The 19,548-nt window shown below is 41.3% G+C and overlaps 1 protein-coding gene across 1 annotated transcript in view; it reads left to right on the top strand.

The window, feature by feature from the left end:
* Window positions 1–345: 345 nt before the first annotated feature.
* The window catches only part of GPATCH8 (G-patch domain containing 8), a 107,921-nt gene continuing 88,718 nt past the window's right edge, over window positions 346–19,548 (top strand). The window contains exon 1 of the mRNA XM_054456376.2: window positions 346–689. Within this exon, the coding sequence (XP_054312351.2) occupies window positions 645–689 (45 nt within the window). The 5' untranslated portion in view covers window positions 346–644. The remainder of the gene's footprint in view (window positions 690–19,548) is intronic.

The following is a 19,548-nucleotide window of genomic DNA, read 5'->3' as shown; positions in this document are numbered from 1 at the left end:
TCGGTCAAAGGTCCTTTCAGAGACTGTCCCTCTCAGCAGTGTGGCCAGTTTTACTTTTTTGTGGCACTTGTTGATATTTAAAAATATTTATTTTACGAGTTATGTGAGTTCTTCCACTGGAATGAAATCCCCATAAGAGATCATTCCTGTCTCGTTCACCGTTGAATCCTCAGGGTGAGTTGAGATTCGAAGCTAAGCAGTCTGGCTCTAACGTTGCGCTTTCGGCCCAACAGTATGCTGCTATTTAGTGAAGACGATGGACTTCTGCGCACACGGGGAAGCAACAGTGAGAAAAGACACCCGGAAGTGAGCAACAGCAAAACATCCAGAGCTGTCCGCACGGTGCCCCCTCTGACCTTTCCCTCCGGAAGCTCTCGCGGCTCTCGGGCGGGAGTGCGCACGCGCGGCCACAGGGGTCGCTCCGGGTCGCGCGCGGAGCAGGGGCTAGAGGGAAGGGTCAGCCGCCAGGGCTGGCAGGCGCCTGCGCCGCGGGGCTCCCGTCAGGACGCGCATTCTCGCTCCCTCCCTCGGCTGCGCGCGCCCGGTGGGCGTGGGAGGAGGCGGGGAACCGGGGAGGGGTGGGTGTCGCAGGAGGGAAGGAGCGAACCGGAGAGCGTCGTCCTGAGAGGAGTGAAGGCGGCAAAATGGCGGACCGCTTCTCCCGCTTCAACGAAGACCGAGACTTTCAGGTAAACACGGGCGTCGCCGAGGATGCGGGGAAGGCGCTGGTCTAGCCCAGAACCTCCTTCATCTCCGGCTCCCAGCCCTCTTTCCTTCCAGTTTTGCTCCGACTTGCGAACCGGCTCGCTCTTCTCCCGTCTCTGCTTTCTCAAGAGGCCTCCCGGCTTGAGGGAGGCCGCATCTCCTCGCACCCTCATTCTCTTACCCCTGAAACTCAGGCCGCGGGGCTTGCGGCTTCCGCCTGTTTGGCATCGGATTTCGGAACCGGGCCTGGGCGCCGTGTGAGGGGCTGTGCCCTTCAGGTCTGCCCGACCTGTGCCGGCGAAGGGCTGGCTCCCAGGGGACAAGAGGGGTGGTTGGGTTGGGCTGGGAGGGCTTGGGGGAGAGTGTTGCTGAGGCCAAGGCTTCCGAACCCCGGGATTTTGCTCTCGGATCGTTTTGGGATCCTTCTCTTTTCTTTCTTCACTGTGATAAATCAATTCCTTTCATTGTCTGCTTTTCCTCTTCCTTACCTGGGAAAAGGTTGCCTTCGCTATCAGACGCCTTATTGGTTAGTCATACATTGAGATTTCCCGGGGCATAAGTGTTGCTGTTGTTATTAGGCTGTTAATTGGGCTTGGAAAGCAGTAAGTTACTGGACTATGATCCGATGTGAGCCTAACCTCAAATCCTATCTCGAAAGATTTGTAAGAAGCGTAATGATAATGGGCCGTCCACCCATGGGGTCACTAGTGCCAAAAGCTTGATTTTTCTTTCTTCAATTGCAAATGTTGGTATGGAAAAATGCCCTTACGATGGCAAGCTCTATTGAGTAAAAAATAAAGGCCAAATTAGAATAACTTGTTTTTTCGCTGTTGAAAATACCTTTCTGTTGAAATTGTTACCGCGGAAATCTCGAAGACTAAAAGGGATTTAGTAGAGATTGGCTGTTTCTAGGTAAAATACATCCGTAGAGTCTCAAAAAAAACACTGCATTACTACCGCATATCCTGGCAACTGCCGTTTGGGTCGGGATGAATCTCAGAACTCAAGTTTTTATCCCGCTGCAGATCCTACTCAAAGCAGTACGAAAGCACTCTAGATGTGTTTCAGAAGGCAGTTTAAAGAGTTTGAATTCCCTGAGATGATAGGATTGGTAAATAAATACGTAAAGCAGTTTAACAGTTTTAACTCAGCACTGTTAACAGTCTAGTACATAGAACGCTTATGAGAAGTTTTGCAGCAGTAAGTGATCTGGGGGCTGTTGAAAAGCCTTGTGATCATGCGCCTGCTGTATAGCTGCAGCACAATACAGGAGAATCTCAGGATGTTCTAAGGATATAATGCAGATTCACCAAAGGTTGAAGCAGTTCATGTTAGCCTTTTGATCCCTGAGAAATATGTGTATATATATTTTAGCAAGCACTATAAAATATGAGTAGGCTGCAAGGTGTATGAGCTTTATTGATTTTTAAGTTACCGATAGAGACATATTGATAACTAAAGCCCGCAAATGCTTTTCAGAGGAGAGAATAATTTCAAGGTGACCTAATAAAATCGAAAATAGATAACATGGACAGTTAAGTTTTGAGGAAAGATGACTGTCAACCACAGAATTCCAGCAGGCTTAACAGGATTTTCAGGGCCTTTAATGAAGATTTTGAAAATTGTGGATAGCAGAGTGTGAATGCTGTTTCCTGAAAAAATTCAGGGGGTTAGCCTCTACTTTTTCAATACTCAGTTTCTAAGTAAGATGACCCTCTCTTCTGATGCTTTAGTTGGGTATTGCAAAACCTGATTTTGGTTTCATGGTAGTCCTTTGAAGATGATATGTATACTTCATTTTCTGCTTATATGTTGAAAGAACCAACCCCTGTTAAATTGGGTCAGCCAGGAAAAAAATTTTTTTTTTTTGAGATGGAGTCTCGCTGTGTCGCCCAGGCTGGAGTGCAGTGGCACGATCTCGGCTCACCGCAACCTCCGCCTCCCGGGTTCAAGCAAGCGATTCTTCTGCCTCAGCCTCCCGAGCAGCTGGGATTACAGGCACCCGCCACCACACCCCGCTAATTTTTGTATTTTTAGTAGAGATGGGGATTCACCGGATTGGCCAGGCTGGTCTCGAACTCCTGACCTCGTGATCCGCCTGCCTCGGCCTCCCAAAGTGCTGGGATTACAGGTGTGAGCCACCGCGCCTGGCCGAAAATGTTGGTCTTTAAAATTCAGATGTCCTAGCATTTTGGGTAAATAGGGTATTGGGAATGGAAACCTTTTTAGACAGTTGTAAGATGTTAAAACTTTTATAAATTATGTTAACATTTCTAAAGTACATTCATTTAAAAATAAAGTGGTATTTTTCTAGATGTTTTAATAAAGGGAAAAATACAGATTGACTTTCATTTAATGATGTATTTTGATTCAAAATTATCGGTGAGAGAATGTAATGTAATAGGATTCTCCTGTGAATAATATATCTGAAACATTTTCAGCTTCAGGTTATTCAAAATTAAACGTGGCCTCCTTTTAAGGTTTTGGGTGAAGCCACTGACTATACTTGAAAACAAATCATAGTAGGTTTCCAAACACAGTGGATAGATCTTGTTGCTTTCAACAGATCTTGTAGCACTGGAAATTGTTCATCTTCTCTGGTAAGTTCGAGATGACTTATTTTCTTTGCCTTTAATTTGGCAGGATGATTTAAAGTTGTAGAACTTCACTGTTTACCGGTTTATCAAGTGCAAATTTTGGAGAGTTTGATGTCTCTTGAAATTATGGAGTCAGGGAGTTGGGCTATTACAATTTGTGAATATCTAAAGTTTCGAAGGTATTTTGTATATATAGTGAAAAGTTATAGTTAACAGTGGTATGCCACTTGAAGCACTCATGTATATAGAGATTAATCATTATCAGGGACCTAACGTTTTTTTAATTGGTAACTTTATTATAATAACAAACAGGTCCTATTCCACAGGCTTTATGTGTCTTATCTCATAGTCTTCACTATAACCCTACGAGGTAGGTACTGTTATTACTGCCGTTTTCAGCTGAGGCACAGAGAATTACGTAACTTAGGCAATTACATGCATCTGTTAAATGGCAGAGCCTAAATTCATACTGGCTTTTGGACTCTTGAACTTGTCCTCATGACCATTCTGTCTGCTGCTGACAATTATACATTTTATGTAGCTGTAATTGGGTCATCAAATGTGGAAGATAGACTTATAGGTGACAAAGAATAAGGGAGCTTTTAGAAAGGTGATACAATTCCAGTTTTTATTCTGTTTGGTTTTGTCCAGATCTGTCTCTTTCTGGTCTCCCAACGGCTTCTAGGGAGGCTTTCAACAATGATAAATTACATTGTGTCATAGAGGATATATTGTTAACTGTTTTAGTTTAGACATTCTTTTGTCTAGCCTTTTAAGTGTTTTTTTTTTATCTTTGGAAATCTTTGTAATCTAAGCTGATGTATTTATTTTTACAAATGTTTTAAGAGTTTTAACTAGTCCTTTAAGAATCTGGCCTCAATTTCTGAATGAGATGTTACTTCTGCCGGCATTTACCAGATTAAGATATATTTGTTCACAGATTGAAGTGTTACACAAACTAATGGAAAATATGTAATATAACTTAAGATAATCAACACTTTGGATTACAGGTTCATTAAAGAAAGTTTTGTTTGTACAGTGATGTACAGCTAGTTATATGGTGCCATTAAGATACAGTGCTTAGCATTTTATGGTTGCGCAGCGATTATTGGTGCTGCAGCTGAATGCTGGTGAGGAAATGTTTTTTAGTATATGTACCTGCAGAGGACTGATGATTCGTGTTCCGAGTGTTCTCTGCATTTTATTTCTTTTCTTTTTTTTTTCTTTTTTTTGAGACGGAGTTTCGCTCTTGTTGCCCACCTGGAGTGCAATGGCACCATCTCGGCTCACCTCAACCTCTGCCTCCCAGGTTCAAGTGATTCTCCTGCCTCAGCCTCCCGAGTAGCTGGAATTTCAGGCACGTCCCACCATATCCAGCTAATTTTTTTGTATTTTTTAATAGAGACGGGGTTTCATCATGTTGGTCAGGCTGGTCTCAAACTCCCGACCTCAGGTGATCCACCCACCTCAGTCTCCCAAAGTGCTGGGATTACAGGCGTGAGCCACTGCACCTGGCCCTCTGCATTTTATTTCTAATGAAAAGGAACTACAGTAATAGATCAGTGAGTGATAGGTTGATAAGAGAAACAAGACATGCTATCTTAAAGGTCATAATAAAAATACAGAAATTGCCCAAGAACTTTCTGTAATCTATGTAAGTAATCATAATGGTAAATAGCAATAAGCTAGTCATGTATTACATTTATGCAGTATGTTTGTAGGAATCCTCTTTGTGTTTCCATGTGTAACCAGTATGTGACCCTTAGGAAATTCTTAGTTGAGACTATTAAATGAAGAGGTTCATAGTTTTAAGATATTTAGGTCACAGAAGCATATTAGTATATTTTCTGTATGTAATATAGTTGGCATTGTAATTCAGGTATGCCAGATATGACACATGGACAAGTGTTTTAAATGGTTTTTCCTATGTCTCGCTCCTGTAATCTGGAAGAAATGCCACAAGCTGTGAAAATTAATGTCAGTTTGGCTTGGGATACTGAAACTTATACAAAATCATTACTCTTCCCTGTCTCATAGTATGATACGTGAAAAGGATTAGAATCAGGGCTGTACCAGTTTCAAAATACTGATGCTGAATTGACATGATTGTTAGAAAATGCAAAATGATATTGACATTGGTTAATATATTCTTAGGAGATCAAGAGTGACCAAAGTAAAGTCAGCATAAGAGAAGTTTCCCTGGAGGTGATTTGAAGGGTAAATGGTATATAATCACTTTTAAAATGTGGGACATATCAAGGAATAACATCACAGAGAGAGACTTAAGTTGTAATTAGGAAAGATTGGGGTTGGGAAGAACTGTGATCAGAGGACTTCATGTGATGATGTATTTTATTATTTGTTTTCAGAGTAGGCATGGGAGGCAGGAAGAAACAGATCTGGACAAATAGAGTATTATGCTGAGTATTATTTCAGGGCTCTTACAATACAGTCAAAATGATAGAAAAACAGGTATTCCTGTTGTACCTTTCCTTTTTTTCTATACATGTAACACAGTTCTCATTAGAGTACTGCAAAGGGATTCTTTCATCACATTTTCTCATGTCTTTATGATAAATTGTATAACCAAAACTAAAATTTGTGACTTAAAAATATTTTAAGATAACATATGTAATAAGCTATCCTGATTGTGCTGCTTCATAATTGAGATACATTTCCATGTGATTTCTGTCTATCTGGGTACATGATAAAAATTTTTAAAAGGACAGTCTGTTTTTCTTTTCTTTTTTTTTTTTTTTTTTTGGAGACAGTGTCTGGCTCTTTTGCCCAGGCTAGAGTACAGTTGTGGGATCTTGGCTCATGCAGTCTCCACCTCCTGGGCTCAAGCAATCCTCTCGCTTCAGCCTCCCGAGTAGCTGGGACTACAGGAATGTACCACCATAACTGGCTAAGTTTTGTATTTTTTTTAGAGACGGGGTTTCAACTTGTTGCCCAGGCCAGTCTTGAACTCCTGGGCTCAAGCGATCCTCCCACCTCAGCCCCTCAAAGTGCTGGGATTACAGGCATGCACCACTGCACCCAGCTGACAGTCTGTTTTTTTGATGTGGTCAAGACTTTTTTAAATTTACTTTTTTAAAATTAAAAAAAATTTTTTTTTTGAGATAAGGTCTCACTCTGTCACTCAGGCTGGAGTGCAGTGACGCGATCATGGCTCCCGGCAGCCTTAACCTCCCAGCTTCAAGTGATCCTCCCACCTCAGCCTCCCAAGTAGCTGGGACTACAGGGGTGTCACCAAGCCCTGCTAATTTTTTTCATTTTTGTAGAGATGGGGTTTCGCTGTGTTGCCCAGGCTGATCTCAAACTCCTGAGCTCAAGCTATCCTCCCACCTCGGTCCCTCAAAGTGCTGAGATTACAGGCATGTGCCACTGTACCTGGCCAAGATTACCATTTTCTGAAAGCAGTAGCAGAAGTTCATGAGATCTTAATTATGAATCAGAAACCTATGTAAAGGTTTCATTTTTACTCTTGTGACTTAGTTTCTAGTATTTTATTAATGAAAATGGTTTCTAGCTTGAAGTAGATAGATTCCAGTTTGTGAGTTCTATTAAAATTCCTTCCCTGAAACAACTTGGTACTTTTGCTTGTATGTCTGGCATTAATTTTCTTTTCATATTAGCATTGCCATTTAGCATTAAGTGAAAGCAGATTCATGGTAATTACCAAAGGAATTACAGAAGACCACCACAAATACTGAAAGAAGTCATTGATTTGATATTGCAGTGAATACCAGAAGATGTTGTAATGATTTTCCACTTATAAAAAGTGAATTGTCCATTTAACTCTGGAAGTCTAAGCAAATGTGCTTAATGCATATTGTATTAGTCAATGCAAAAAGTTAAATATGCCCAGGCTGAAGGAAAGTGTATACTGTATGGTCATTCTTATAGCAAATGATTTCTTTGGAATTTAAACAAATATGTTTAGTATTTTATTCCTAATTTAGGAAGAAAAAGCAGCTAAAGTTGTTCTGACATTGTACACAGATTAGTAGCACATAACTCTGTTATTTAGTAAGCCCTATAGATAGTAAGGAATAAAAGTTGTTAGTGAGCAAAACGGGAGTATCCTGCCATTTGCTTTAATTCTTTTTGTGATAGTTTTGAGGTACAATAATTCCTGTGTGCGTGTCACTCAAGCAACCAGAAAGTGTCTTTGTAATATGCATTTGGTCTCATCTCATGAAGTTCCAGTTGTTTGTTGTCATCCTTGCCACTCTTTGGTAATTACATTGATTTCAAAGAGGAATTCTAATTCATCTTAGTGTTTCATAGAATTGAGACACAAAATAGCTTTACAGGTTTAAAGTTGTAATAGAAAAAAGTCATAGAGTTTTCTGACGTTTTAATAATGACATTGTTGGAAAAGTCAGTACCTGTCTTATAGCTCCGATAACATTATTCTTCCAGAGTTAATAAGAAAAGAGGAGCTTAATTTTTCATCATTTTTGTAGGCAATGCTGATCAAAATCAAGAAATTATTTTGATACTGTAGGTCTTGACTATAGAAGAAGTAAAGGTAGGCTGGGCGCAGTGGCTCACGCCTGTGATCCCAGCATTTTGGGAGGCTGAGGCAGGTGGATCACCCGGGGTCAGGAGTTCGAGACCAGCCTGGCCAACATGGTGAAACCCCATCTCTACTAAAAGTACAAAAAATTAGTTGGGTGTGGTGGTGCCCTCCTGTAGTCCCAGCCACTCAGGAGGCTGGGGCAGGAGAATATCTTGAACCTGGGAGGTGGAGGTTGCAATGAGCCGATACTGTGCCATTGCACTCCAGCCTGGGCAACCGGGTGAGACTCCACCTCAAAACAAAACAAAACAAAAAAAGAAATTAAAGCTACTGCTTGTGGATTGTATGCTGTAGTGTCAGTAATTTCCCTTGTTGCTATGAATAGAGCTATGAGTGAAATTATGAGGTATCTTTAAAGAAAGGGCAAAAGTGGTTGAAAATTTCATTGGTTTAATATTGTACTAGGGTATCATCTGTGCAAGCAATAACGGGGTATATTTACCTTGAGAATAGTTTCTAGAATATAGACTAATTTTTGAAAACTTAATTAAATAAAACAGTGTTTGAATAGTGGTTGTACGAAGAAGTACATATTGTAGTGTCAGTATTTCTGTGCGGGTAGTTGGTTAAGAAGTGTTTTTGTTAGGAGTTTTCGTTTTAGTTGGAGAGATAACATAAGTAATAAGGTTTAGTTTATTATTCTTAAGACCAGCATGATTATCAGAAAAACAGTATAGCTAATAAATGCAAAACTCTAAGTAAAGGAGAGAATCCTTAAAGTGGGATGATTGGACATGCTTTTATTTTATTTTTTTCAGACAGAGTCTTGCTCTGTTGCCCAGGCTAGAATGCAGTGGCATGATCTCAGCTCACTGCAACCTCCACCTCCTGGGTTCAAGCAGTTCTCATGGCTCAGCCTCACGAGTAACTGGGATTACAGGCGCCCACTACCACGCCTGGCTAATTTTTATATTTTTAGTAGAGATGAGGTTTCATCATGTAGGTCAGGCTGGTCTTGAACTCCCACCTCCAGTGATCAGCCTGCCTTGGCCTCCCAATGTGCTGGGATTACAGGTGTGAGCCACCATGTTGGCCTGGGCGTGCTTTTATGAAGAAGTTAGCATTTAAGCTGGATCTTGAAGGGTGGGATTGCATCCTTCAAGTGAATGGAAGTACACTCAGTTGGAAAAAATAGCCAGGACAAAAGTAAAGAAGTGGAACAAGCAGAATTTGTTTTTTTAGGACAGTGAATTAATGATTGGGCATAGGGAAAAAGTGAAGACTAGGGCTGCAAAGATAAATTTTATTTTAATGCTGTAAGCAGGAATGCACTAGCTATTTAAGGTGCTTAAGCTGAGGGATAGACAGTCAAAGCCCTCTTTCTTATAGGAAGATTAATTCAGCTATAGTTTGTTAGATGTGCTATACCCATATAGTTAAAGTGCTGATAACCAGTCTCTCTTAACCAGAGTTAACGTGAATAGGAGCAAAGGAGTAGAGGGTGTATACGAGGAGTGATTACAATAATGGACCATGTGATTTCTTTTTTTTTTTTTTTGAGATGAAGTTTCGCTCTCGTTGCCCAGGCTGGAGTGCAATGGTGCAGTCTTGGCTTACTGCAACCTCTGCCTCCCGGGTTCAAATGATTCTCCTGCCTCAGCCTCCCAAGTAGCTGGGATTACAGGTGCATGCCAACATGCCTGGCTAATTTTTGTATTTTTAATACAGACAGGGTTTCACTATGTTGGCCAGGCTGGTCGTGAACTCCTGACCTCAGGTAATCCACCCACCTCAGCCTCCCAAAGTGCTGGGATTACGGGTGTGAGCCACCGTGCCCGGCCGGACCATGTGATTTTAAGCTTGGTAATGAGATGAATAAGGACTTTTGGGAGTGGGGGTGGTGGCAGCAGTGTAGGTAGTGAGAGGGTGAAAAATTGGTAGGATCAATGGATTGTAGATTCTGATGGGGTTTAAGACTTGTTAGAGTGGGAGTACTGGAGGGAATGAGCTAGAAAGATAGAAGGTGGTGGTTGTAGAACACGATGTTTGAAATAGGGTTTATATTAATAGAAGGGTTGAGATTTTGTTAATGATCATGAGAGTACATCGTTAAGGCAGAATGGAGAGCAAGATCATTGTAGGAAAGGAAGTTAAGGAACTGAGGCACCAGGATGTTACAAAGATAATCTGACCTGGTTATGAGAATGGTAATATGGTATAGTTGTATACTGTCATGGTTTAATAAATGCCTTTTATATAATGTTCTTTTCTGGTTCTTCTAATAATTCAGTGAAGTAAATAGAAGAGGTACTAATCCTATTTTGAAGATGAAGAAACTGAGGCCCAGATAAATTATTTTGCCTAGTGCATAACTGAAGTTTGAACTTTGCTCTTTTGACTTCTTTTGTTCTTTTCTTTTTAAATAAAAGAGATGGAATTTTGTTACATTGCCCAGGCTGGACTTGAACTCCTGGGCTCACACCATCCTCCCACCTCTGCCTCCCTAGTAGCTGAGATTACAGGTGCACGCCATCGAGCCTGGCTGATTTCTTGTATAGTATTCTGTTTATTGTGGTATATAGATTGGCCTCTTTTCAAGGTATATGTACTGTGGTATATAGATTGTGGTATGTAAAGTGTTGGTATTATCTCCAGTATGCAAAACATTGTACTTCTTTAATACATGGCAGCATTTTGTACCAGTTAATAAACTGGTAGAAAATAGTTGGTATGCTTATTAAAGATTATAATTTTTGTTTCAGAAACATCTCAGTATTAAAAACCAATAGTTGTCAGGCATGGTGGCTCGTGCCTGTAATCCCAGCACTTTGGGAGGCCAAGGTGGGTGGATAACCTGAGGTCAGGAGTTTGTGACCAGCCTGGCCAACATGGCAAAACCCTGTCTTTACTAAGAATACAAAAATTAGCTGAGCATAGTGGTGCATGCCTGTAGTCCCACCAACTGCGGAGGGGAGGCTGCTGAGGCAGGAGAATTGCGTGAACCCAGGAGGCAGAGGCTGTTGTGAGTCAGGATTCTGCCACTCACTCCAGCCTGGGTGACAGAATGAGACTCTGTCTTAAAAAACAAAAAACAAAAAACTAATGGCTTACCACCATTGGTTTAATTGGTTATAAACCAGTGGTTTAATTGGTCATTTATGACTTCTTGCTTGTCTTTTCACTGTCTGTGGGTCTAGCAGGTAATCCCATTCCATTTTCCAAACATTAGTGAGTACCTGATTGTTATCGTGGCATCATAAAAGGATAAGAAAACAAGACAAAAGTCCATTTTGTTCGTTTGTTCCAGTAAAATAATAGATTGGAGAGGAGAATGGTATTTCTACTGGATACTCTGAAGTTAGGGTACTACCAGCTTATCCTTGACCATTACACCTTTATAAAAGTTGACTACTGTGATATATGGTGAGGATAGTATCAGCTACTCTTTGTTGCCAGCTATATTACATGTCAGGTCTGGTGCCAAGACATTTCGAAGATATTTATCTAATCCAAGTAACTCTCCAAACTAGGTGGTGGTATCTCCCTTTTTTTTTTTTTTTTTTTTCCTTAATTTTTTTATTTTTTTGAAACGGAGTCTTGCTCTGTCGCCCAGGCTGGATTGCAGTGACTCCATCTCGCCTCACTGCAAGCTCCGCCTCCCAGGTTCACGCCATTCTCCTGCCTCAGCCTTCCGAGTAGCTGGGACTAGAGGAGCCCGCCACCACGCCTGGCTAATTTTTTTTAGTAGAGACGGGGTTTCACTGTGTTAGCCAGGATGGTCTCAATCTCCTGACCTTGTGATCCTCCCGCCTCGGCCTCCCAAAGTGCTGGGATTACAGGCGCTTTTTTTTTTTTTGAGACATCTCACTCTGTCACCCAGGCTGGAGTGCAGTGGAGCCATCTCAGCTCACTGCAAGCTCTGCCTCCCAGGTTCTCGCCATTCTCCTGCCTCAGCCTCCCGAGTAGCTGGGACTACAGGTGCCCACCACCACGCCTGGCTAATTTTTTGTATTTTTGGTAGAGATGGGGTTTCACCGTGTTGGCCAGGCTGGTCTTGAACTCTTGACCTCAGGTGATCCACCCACCTCAGCCTCCTAAATTGCTGGGATTACAGGCATGAGCCACTGCGTCTGGCCGTAAATTGAAATAAATTTTAAGTGTACTAGTGAAATGACACTAATAATCCCCAGGATGTCCATTTCTTTTTGGATAGGCTTTTTCTCCTGGGACATTTTCTTTTTAAATTCCATTTTTAAAGGCACCTACATACATTTATTTATTGAGACAGGATTTCATTGTACTTCCAAACACAGGACAAATGTGGAAATTTGCCCAGGATGCAGTACAGTGGTGCAATCACTGCTTACTGCACTCTTGATGTCTTGGACTCAGGCAATCCTCCCATTGCAGCCTCCCGAGTAGCTAGGACTACAGGTGTGTACCACCACATTCAGTTAATTTAATTTTTTGTATTTTTTGTAGAGATGGAGTCTTCTTTTGTGGCCCAAGCAGGTCTTGAACTCCTGGCCTCTAGTGATCTTCCTGCCTTTCAAAGTGCTAGGATTACAAGTATGAGCCACCATGCCCAGCCAATATCCACCAACTTTGAGTAATATTATTTATTTAAAAATGTTTTTCACAGAAGTTGTATTAATTTTTTTTTTTTTTTTTTTTTTTTTGAGATGGAGTCTCGCTCTGTTGCCAGGCTGGAGTGCAGTGGTGCAATCTCGGCTCACGGCAATCTCTGCCTCCCAGGTTCAAGCAATTCGCTGCTTCAGCCTCCCGAGCAGCTGGGATTACAGGTGCCCGCCACCACACTTGGCTAATTTTTGTGTTTTTAGTAGAGACGGGGTTTCATCATCTTGGCTAGGCTGGTCTTGAACTCCTGACCTTGTGATCCACCTGCCTTGGCCTCCCAACGTGCTGGGATTACAGGCATGAGCCACCACGCCTGACTGAAGTTGTATTAAATTTTAATAGTTATAGGAAGAGGGATGAGGATAAGAACAGCTCTCTAGAGTTTCGTATTGTGTTTTGCTTTTTGAGATTATAGGCTCTTGATTGTGATGTTTGACTTGTCCTAATGATTCCTTCTTCTCCAGCTCTAATTTCTCTCTACTAATTTCTACATAGTTTAATCACATAAAGGATACAGCTGTGGGATTATGTAGATGTCAGAATCAGCACCAGTTAGCAAATAAAAAGATTTCATTTATCTGGATAAATTTAAGGCAATTCCTGTCTTTATTGATACTTAAATGATCACCACAACCAAATTTGTAAGCGAGAAGTTTCCACATTTGTCCTGTGTTTGGAAGTAGAATCCTTGACTTGTAAGGAACTAGAGCTTATTTTAATGACATGCAGAGCAGGTCAGCCAGGTTGTATTCATTTGCCATTAGACCTGTTTTTTTTTGAGAGTGGAGGCAGTTGAAGGAAAGTCAGTTGGGTGTATGCATATAATTTAAAATCTAATACTTTTTTTTTTTTTTTTTTTTAGAAAAGCTAGATTACTTCCAGTCTGACCCTTTTGAACTTAAATTCCTGATCAGCATAAATGAAAAAATATATTTCAACTTTGAAAGCATATAGTATTCAGAAAGGAAGAGTTGATTTAGATAATGAAATAAGTGTTCCAAGCAGTCATCATTGTTTTAAATTTAAATTTTATTTTTTACCTCCCTCAGCTCATACCTATAAGCAGTCATTAAAACTAAATTTTAGGAATGCTGTAATATAGGACCTATGAATTTTTACTAGGATAACCATGAGTTTTAGTTTATACCTTTTGTCTTGGAATAATTACTGTTAGCATCTTTTGTTTTTTTCTAAGACAGGGTCTTGCTCTGTTACCCAGGCTGGACTGAAGTGACAAGATCATAGCTTACTGCAGCCTCCAACTCCTGGACTCAAGGGATCCTCCCCACTCAGGCTCTTGAATAGCTGAGACTACAGGTGCACACCATCATTTAAAAAAATTTTTACAAAAATTAAAAAAAATTTGTAAAGATAGGGTGTCACTGTGTTTCCCTGGCTGATCTTGAACTCCTGGGCTCAAGAGATCCACCTTGGCTTCCCAAAGTGCTGGGATTATAGGTGTGAGCCACTGTAACCAGCCTTACGCCCCATTTTATTCTCGAAGTGGTTTGTATGATATGTTATATGATCATCTAGATCTAAAGGAATTTCAGAGATCTAAGTGAGGTTTTGAAGGGAAGGTACAGCAGCAAAAAATACCTTTCAGATCCTGTTGAGGCCTTCAGATAATCAGATGCCATACTGAATGTTTTTAGAAAGAATGATCCTGATAAGTCTAAGTTTGTCAGAATGACTCAATTTTGGTGGGGAGGTGGGTTAGGAGGCAAGAAATAAAATATCACCACTACTATCATTGTCATCATTACTACTACTATTATTATAGTTGTGCCCTTGGGGTTTGAAATCACATTTTTCCTCCTTCCTCTTTTTGTTTTTCTAGTATAACATTCAAAAGGGACAAAAGGCAGCTGGGCACGGTGGCCCACGCCTGTAATGCCAGCCCGTTGGGAGGCCGAGGTGGGCGGATCACCTGAGGTCGGGAGTTCAAGACCAGCCTGGCCAACATGGTGAAAACCCGTCTCTACTAAAATACAAAAATTAGCCAGGCATGATGGCGGGTGCCTGTAATCCCAACTACTTGGGAGGCTAAGGTGGGAGAATTACTTGAACCCAGGAGGGGTAGGTTGCAGTGAGCCAAGATGGCACCATTGCACTCCAGCCTGGGTGACAGAGACTCCATCTCAAAAAAAAAAAAAAACAAAAAAAACCAAAAAACAAAAAAGAGGAGGTGGGGACAAAAGGATTCAGAGTGAAAAGAAAACCACTTAGTTAACCTTCCCAAAAACAACCCCGCTATTTCCAATTGCATGGTGGTTCTTTCACAGAATGCTTAGTATGTTATCCATATACTAAGCATTATGCACTCTTAACTTTCCCAAAGGGTAGCATGCAAGCACATTTTCTAGCAGTTTGATTTTTTCCTCTTAATTGTATGTCCTGGAGATTATTCCATAACTAGAAGGTTTTTTGTTTTACTTTTTGTTTGTTTTTGTTTTTTTTTTGAGATGGAGTCTCACTCTGTCCCTCAGACTGGAGTGCAGTGGGGCAATCTTGGCTCACTGCAACCTCTGCCTCCTGGGTTCAAGCAGTTTGATTATAGGCACCCGCCATCATGCCCAGCTAATTTTTTTATTTTTGTAGAGAGGGGGTTTCACCATGTTGGCCAGGCTGGTCCTGAAGTCATGACCTCAGGTGATCCACCCACCTCAGCCTCACGAAGCGCTGGGATTACAGGCATGAGCCACCATGCCCGGCCTGTTTTTTGTTTTATTTTAAAGTAATTTTAGATTTGTAGAATAGTTACAAAAATAGTACAGAGAATTTTGGTATACCACTCACTATATTCCCTACTACAGTATCCATACACTAACTATAATACAATTATCATGGGCCATGTGTGATGGCTCACACCTGTAATCCCAGCACTTTGGGAGGCCGAGGCAGGCAGATCACCTGAGGTCAGGAGTTCGAGACCAGTCTGGCCAACATGGTGAAACCCCGTCTCTACTAAAAATACAGAAAGTTAGCCACGCATGGTGGCGCGCACCTGTAATCCCAGCTACTTGGGAGGCTGAGGCAGGAGAATTGCTTGAACCCAGGAGGCGAAGGTTGCAGTGAGCCGAGATCATGCCACTGCATGCCAGCCTGGGTGACAGAGCAAGACTCCATCTCAAAAAAATAAATAAGATAAAAAAATTGGTCTGGCGTGGTGGTGCACACCTGTAGTCCCAGCTACTCAGGAGGTAGAAGATGCAGTGAGCTGAGATTGCACCACAACACTCCAGCCTGGGCGACAGAGTGAGACTCTGTCTTAAAAAAAAAAAAAAAAAAAAGGTCAGGTGCAGTGGCTCATGCCTGTAATCCCAGCACTCTGGGAGGCCGAGGCAGGTGGATCACGAGGTCAGGAGATCGAGACCATCCTGGCTAACATGGTGAAACCCCTTCTCTACTGAAAATACAAAAAATTAGCCCAGATGTGGTGGCGCACGCCTGTAGTCCCAGCTACTTGGGAGGCTGAGGCAGGAGAATCGCTTGAACCCAGGAGGCGGAGGTTGCAGTGAGCTGAGATTGCGCCACTGCACTCCAGCCTGGGTGACAGAGCGAGACTCCATCTCAAAAAAAAAAAAAAAGCTAATTGGTTTCTTTAACGTTAACACAAAAACATAAACACCATCAGCTCCCTCAAAAATAAAATATTAAGAGCAATCACTAATCCCTGGTAGTGAAGCTCAAAACATTTTCCACCTACCCCCAACATAAATGTAGTCTCATCACAATGACAGGAACACCAAGTAAAATTAAACAAAATACTAGGTGTCACTAGGGTTGGTGATAACTTTTCAGATGGAAAACCAAAGGCACACCCATGAAAGAAATAATTGGTAAGTTAGACTTTATTAAAATTTAAAACTTCTGCTCTGCAAAAGATACCATCAAGAGAAAGAGAAGACAAGACAGTTTGGCAGTTTCTTACAAACCTAAACCTATTTTTTTACCATTCAATCCAGCAATCATACTCCTTAGTACTTAACCAAAGAAGCTGAAAACTTAAGTCTACACAAAAACTAAAAACATGGATGTTTATAGCATTCTTTATTTGTAATTGCCAAAACTTGGCAGCAGTCCAGATATCCTTCAGTAGGTGAATGGATAAATAAACTGTGGTATACCAATGGAATATTATTCAGCCCTAAAAAGAAATGAGCTATCAAGCCAGGAAAAGACATGGAAGAACCTTGGATACATATTCGAGAATATGTGAAAGAAGCCAGTTGGAAAAGGCTACATAATGATTGCAAATATATGACATCCTGGAAAAGGCAAAACCGTAGAAACAGTAAAAAAATCAGTGGTTGCCAGGAGTTTGAGGGGAAGAAAATAAAGGGATGAACAGGTGGACACTGCATTTTTTGAGCGGTGAAATTATTCTCTATGATACTATAATGGTAGATAAATGTCTCTATACATTTGTCAGAACTCATAGAACTACATCAAGAGTGAATCTTAAGGTACTATGGACTTTGGCTGATAATGATGTGTCAATGTTGGTTCATCTATTGTAGCAAATGTATTATAATAAATGTGCAGGAGGCCGTGTCTATACTTTCCGCTCAACTTTGCTGTAAACCTAAAACTGCTTGAAAAAATAAAGTCTGTCTGTCTCTAAAAGTAATCACAAAAGTTACTAATTACAATAAACTTATATTCAGTATTTCTAAAGCACTTCTTCCAAAGAGCATGTGTAATTTAAAACTTTACTAAAAAACTGAAAGGTAACAAATTGAAAACAATGGTTACCTCTAAGAAATATAACAGAGGAGAAAGGGGGGTTTTCTTTCATGTTTTACTTGTTACAGTGTGGCTTAAACTTTTAACAATACCCGTTTTACATTTGTATTATTTGTGTTTAGTAGTATATTTTAATAAAGGGGGCCACAATATACTAAAAATTAAAGACATTGCTTGCACAACCTTTCCTCGCCTGTGACCAGGCTATCAGACTAGATGACATATTTAGAGGTAAGATTAAAGTTATTACAAAAACTGTAAAAAAAAATTTTTTTTAAGTTCTACCTATGAGTTCGGTCTAATAAAATGTCTCAAGAAAAGCATTTTACAAAAAAATGCCCTTAATGGGCATAATTTTAACAATGCAAATCACTTTTACAAGACTGTGTGCCTGTAATCCCAGCTATTCTGGAGGCTGAGGCAGCAGGACTGCTTGGGCCCAAGTTTGAAAACAGCCTGGGCAACACAGGCTGTTAAAGAAAAAAAAGAAAAGAAAAGAAATGGAAAAAATGGAGAAAGGGGAATGGGCAAGAGCAAGAATGTGCAAGAACTGAGTCTTTACCTTGGTTAACTTGAATAAAATAAAAACTGTCTTGTATGAACCAGCCTCTTTTCATTTTATTTACATAGGCAACATGGTGGAACCCCGTCTCTACCAAAAACAAAACAAAAACCACATTAAACAAACAAAAATTAGCCAGGTGTGCTAGTACATGCCTGTAGTCCCAGTTACCTGGGGGGCTGAGGTGGGAGAATCAATTGAGCCCAGGAAGTAGAAGCTGCAGTGAGCTGTGATTGCGCCACTGCCCCGTAGCCTGGGTGACAGGGAGACCTTTAATTATTCTAAATCAACACATAATATTCACTAATGTACTAGAAAATGTTCTTATATAGGGCATATAGATGAAGAAAGAGTACCTGGACTTAAAGAACATGCTTTATGGTAGAGGAGATAAGTAAATAGGGAATCACAGTACAAGTACCATAACGAAGGTATAAACGTAAAGCTAAAGGAGCACAGAGAAGGAGTGTCAGACAAGACTTCAGAGTAAAAGTGAGTTGGTCTTAGGGCTGGGGGCATGGGAAGAGTGTGGGGACCCTCTCATTGAAGGAATGGTAGCCTGGCCAGATTTGCTTTTAAAAACTTTATTAGAGGCTGGGCGGGATGGCTCACAGCAGCAATCCCAGCACTTTGGGAGGCCAAGGTGGGAGGATCGTTTGAGCTCAGTAGATGGAGTCTGCAGTGAGTCGAGATTGTGCCACTGCATTCCAGCCTGAGTGACAGAGCGAGACCCTATCTCAAAAATAAACAGAAAATCAAACATTAGTAAAGGCCAGGCGCTGTGGCTCAAGCCTATAATCCTAGCACTTTTGGAGGCCGAAGCAGGGGGATCACCTGAGACCAGGGGTTTGAAACCTTGCTGGGAACATGGCCAGACTCCAAGTCTACGAAAAAAATTTTTTTAATGAAAACATTAGCCGGGTGTGGTGGTTTGCACCTGTAAGGTCCCAGCCACTTGGGGGGCTGAAGTGGGAGAATCACTTGAGCCCAGGAGGTGGAGGTTACAATGAGCCAAGATTGTGTCACTGCACTCCAACATGGATGACAGAGTGAGACCTTGTCTCAGAAAATAAAAACAGGCTTGGCATGGTGGGCTCACACCTGTAATCCCAGCACTTGGGGAGGCTGAGGCGGACGATCTCTTGAGCTCAGGAGTTTGAGACCATCCTGGGCTACATAATGGAACCCAGTTTCTAAAAAAAATACAAAAAAATGTAGCCAGGCATGGTGGCATGTGCCTGTGGTCTCAGCACTTGGGGAGCTGAGGTGGGAGGATCACTTGAACCTGGTAGGTTGAGGCTTCAGTGAGCTGAGATTGAATCACAAACAAATACATAATAAAAATCGGACAGAGGGTCCCACTATGCTGCAGGACACATCATAGCACTTATGATACATTGAAATATCAAATTAGGCCGAAATTTAACATGACAATTACCACATTAAGTTTTTACTTTTTAAAAGTTTTTTGAAACTGTCACAGCCAAGAGATGCCTAAAGTGACAACAAAATGTAATGTGGTATCCTCTGTGGGATCCTAGAACAGAAAAAGACCATTAGAGGAAGTCTAAGATAATCTGAGTATAGTATGGACTTTAGTTAATAATAATGTGTCAGAGTTGGCCTCCCAAAGCACTGGGATTACCACCCACCCACCTGGTGTGAACCACCCACCACACCTGGTTTGCCCATGTTTTTTATAGCCAACTTTTCAGCAGCAAAAGTGTGGCTCTGGTGTCAGATATTGAGAAGCCAGGCAAGAAAATTAG

This window comes from Pongo pygmaeus, chromosome 19, assembly GCF_028885625.2.
Source record: "Pongo pygmaeus isolate AG05252 chromosome 19, NHGRI_mPonPyg2-v2.0_pri, whole genome shotgun sequence".
Classification (NCBI taxonomy): Eukaryota; Metazoa; Chordata; class Mammalia; order Primates; family Hominidae; genus Pongo; species Pongo pygmaeus.
Note: the sequence above shows the minus strand (reverse complement) of the source record. Positions and strands in the feature narration are given on the sequence as shown.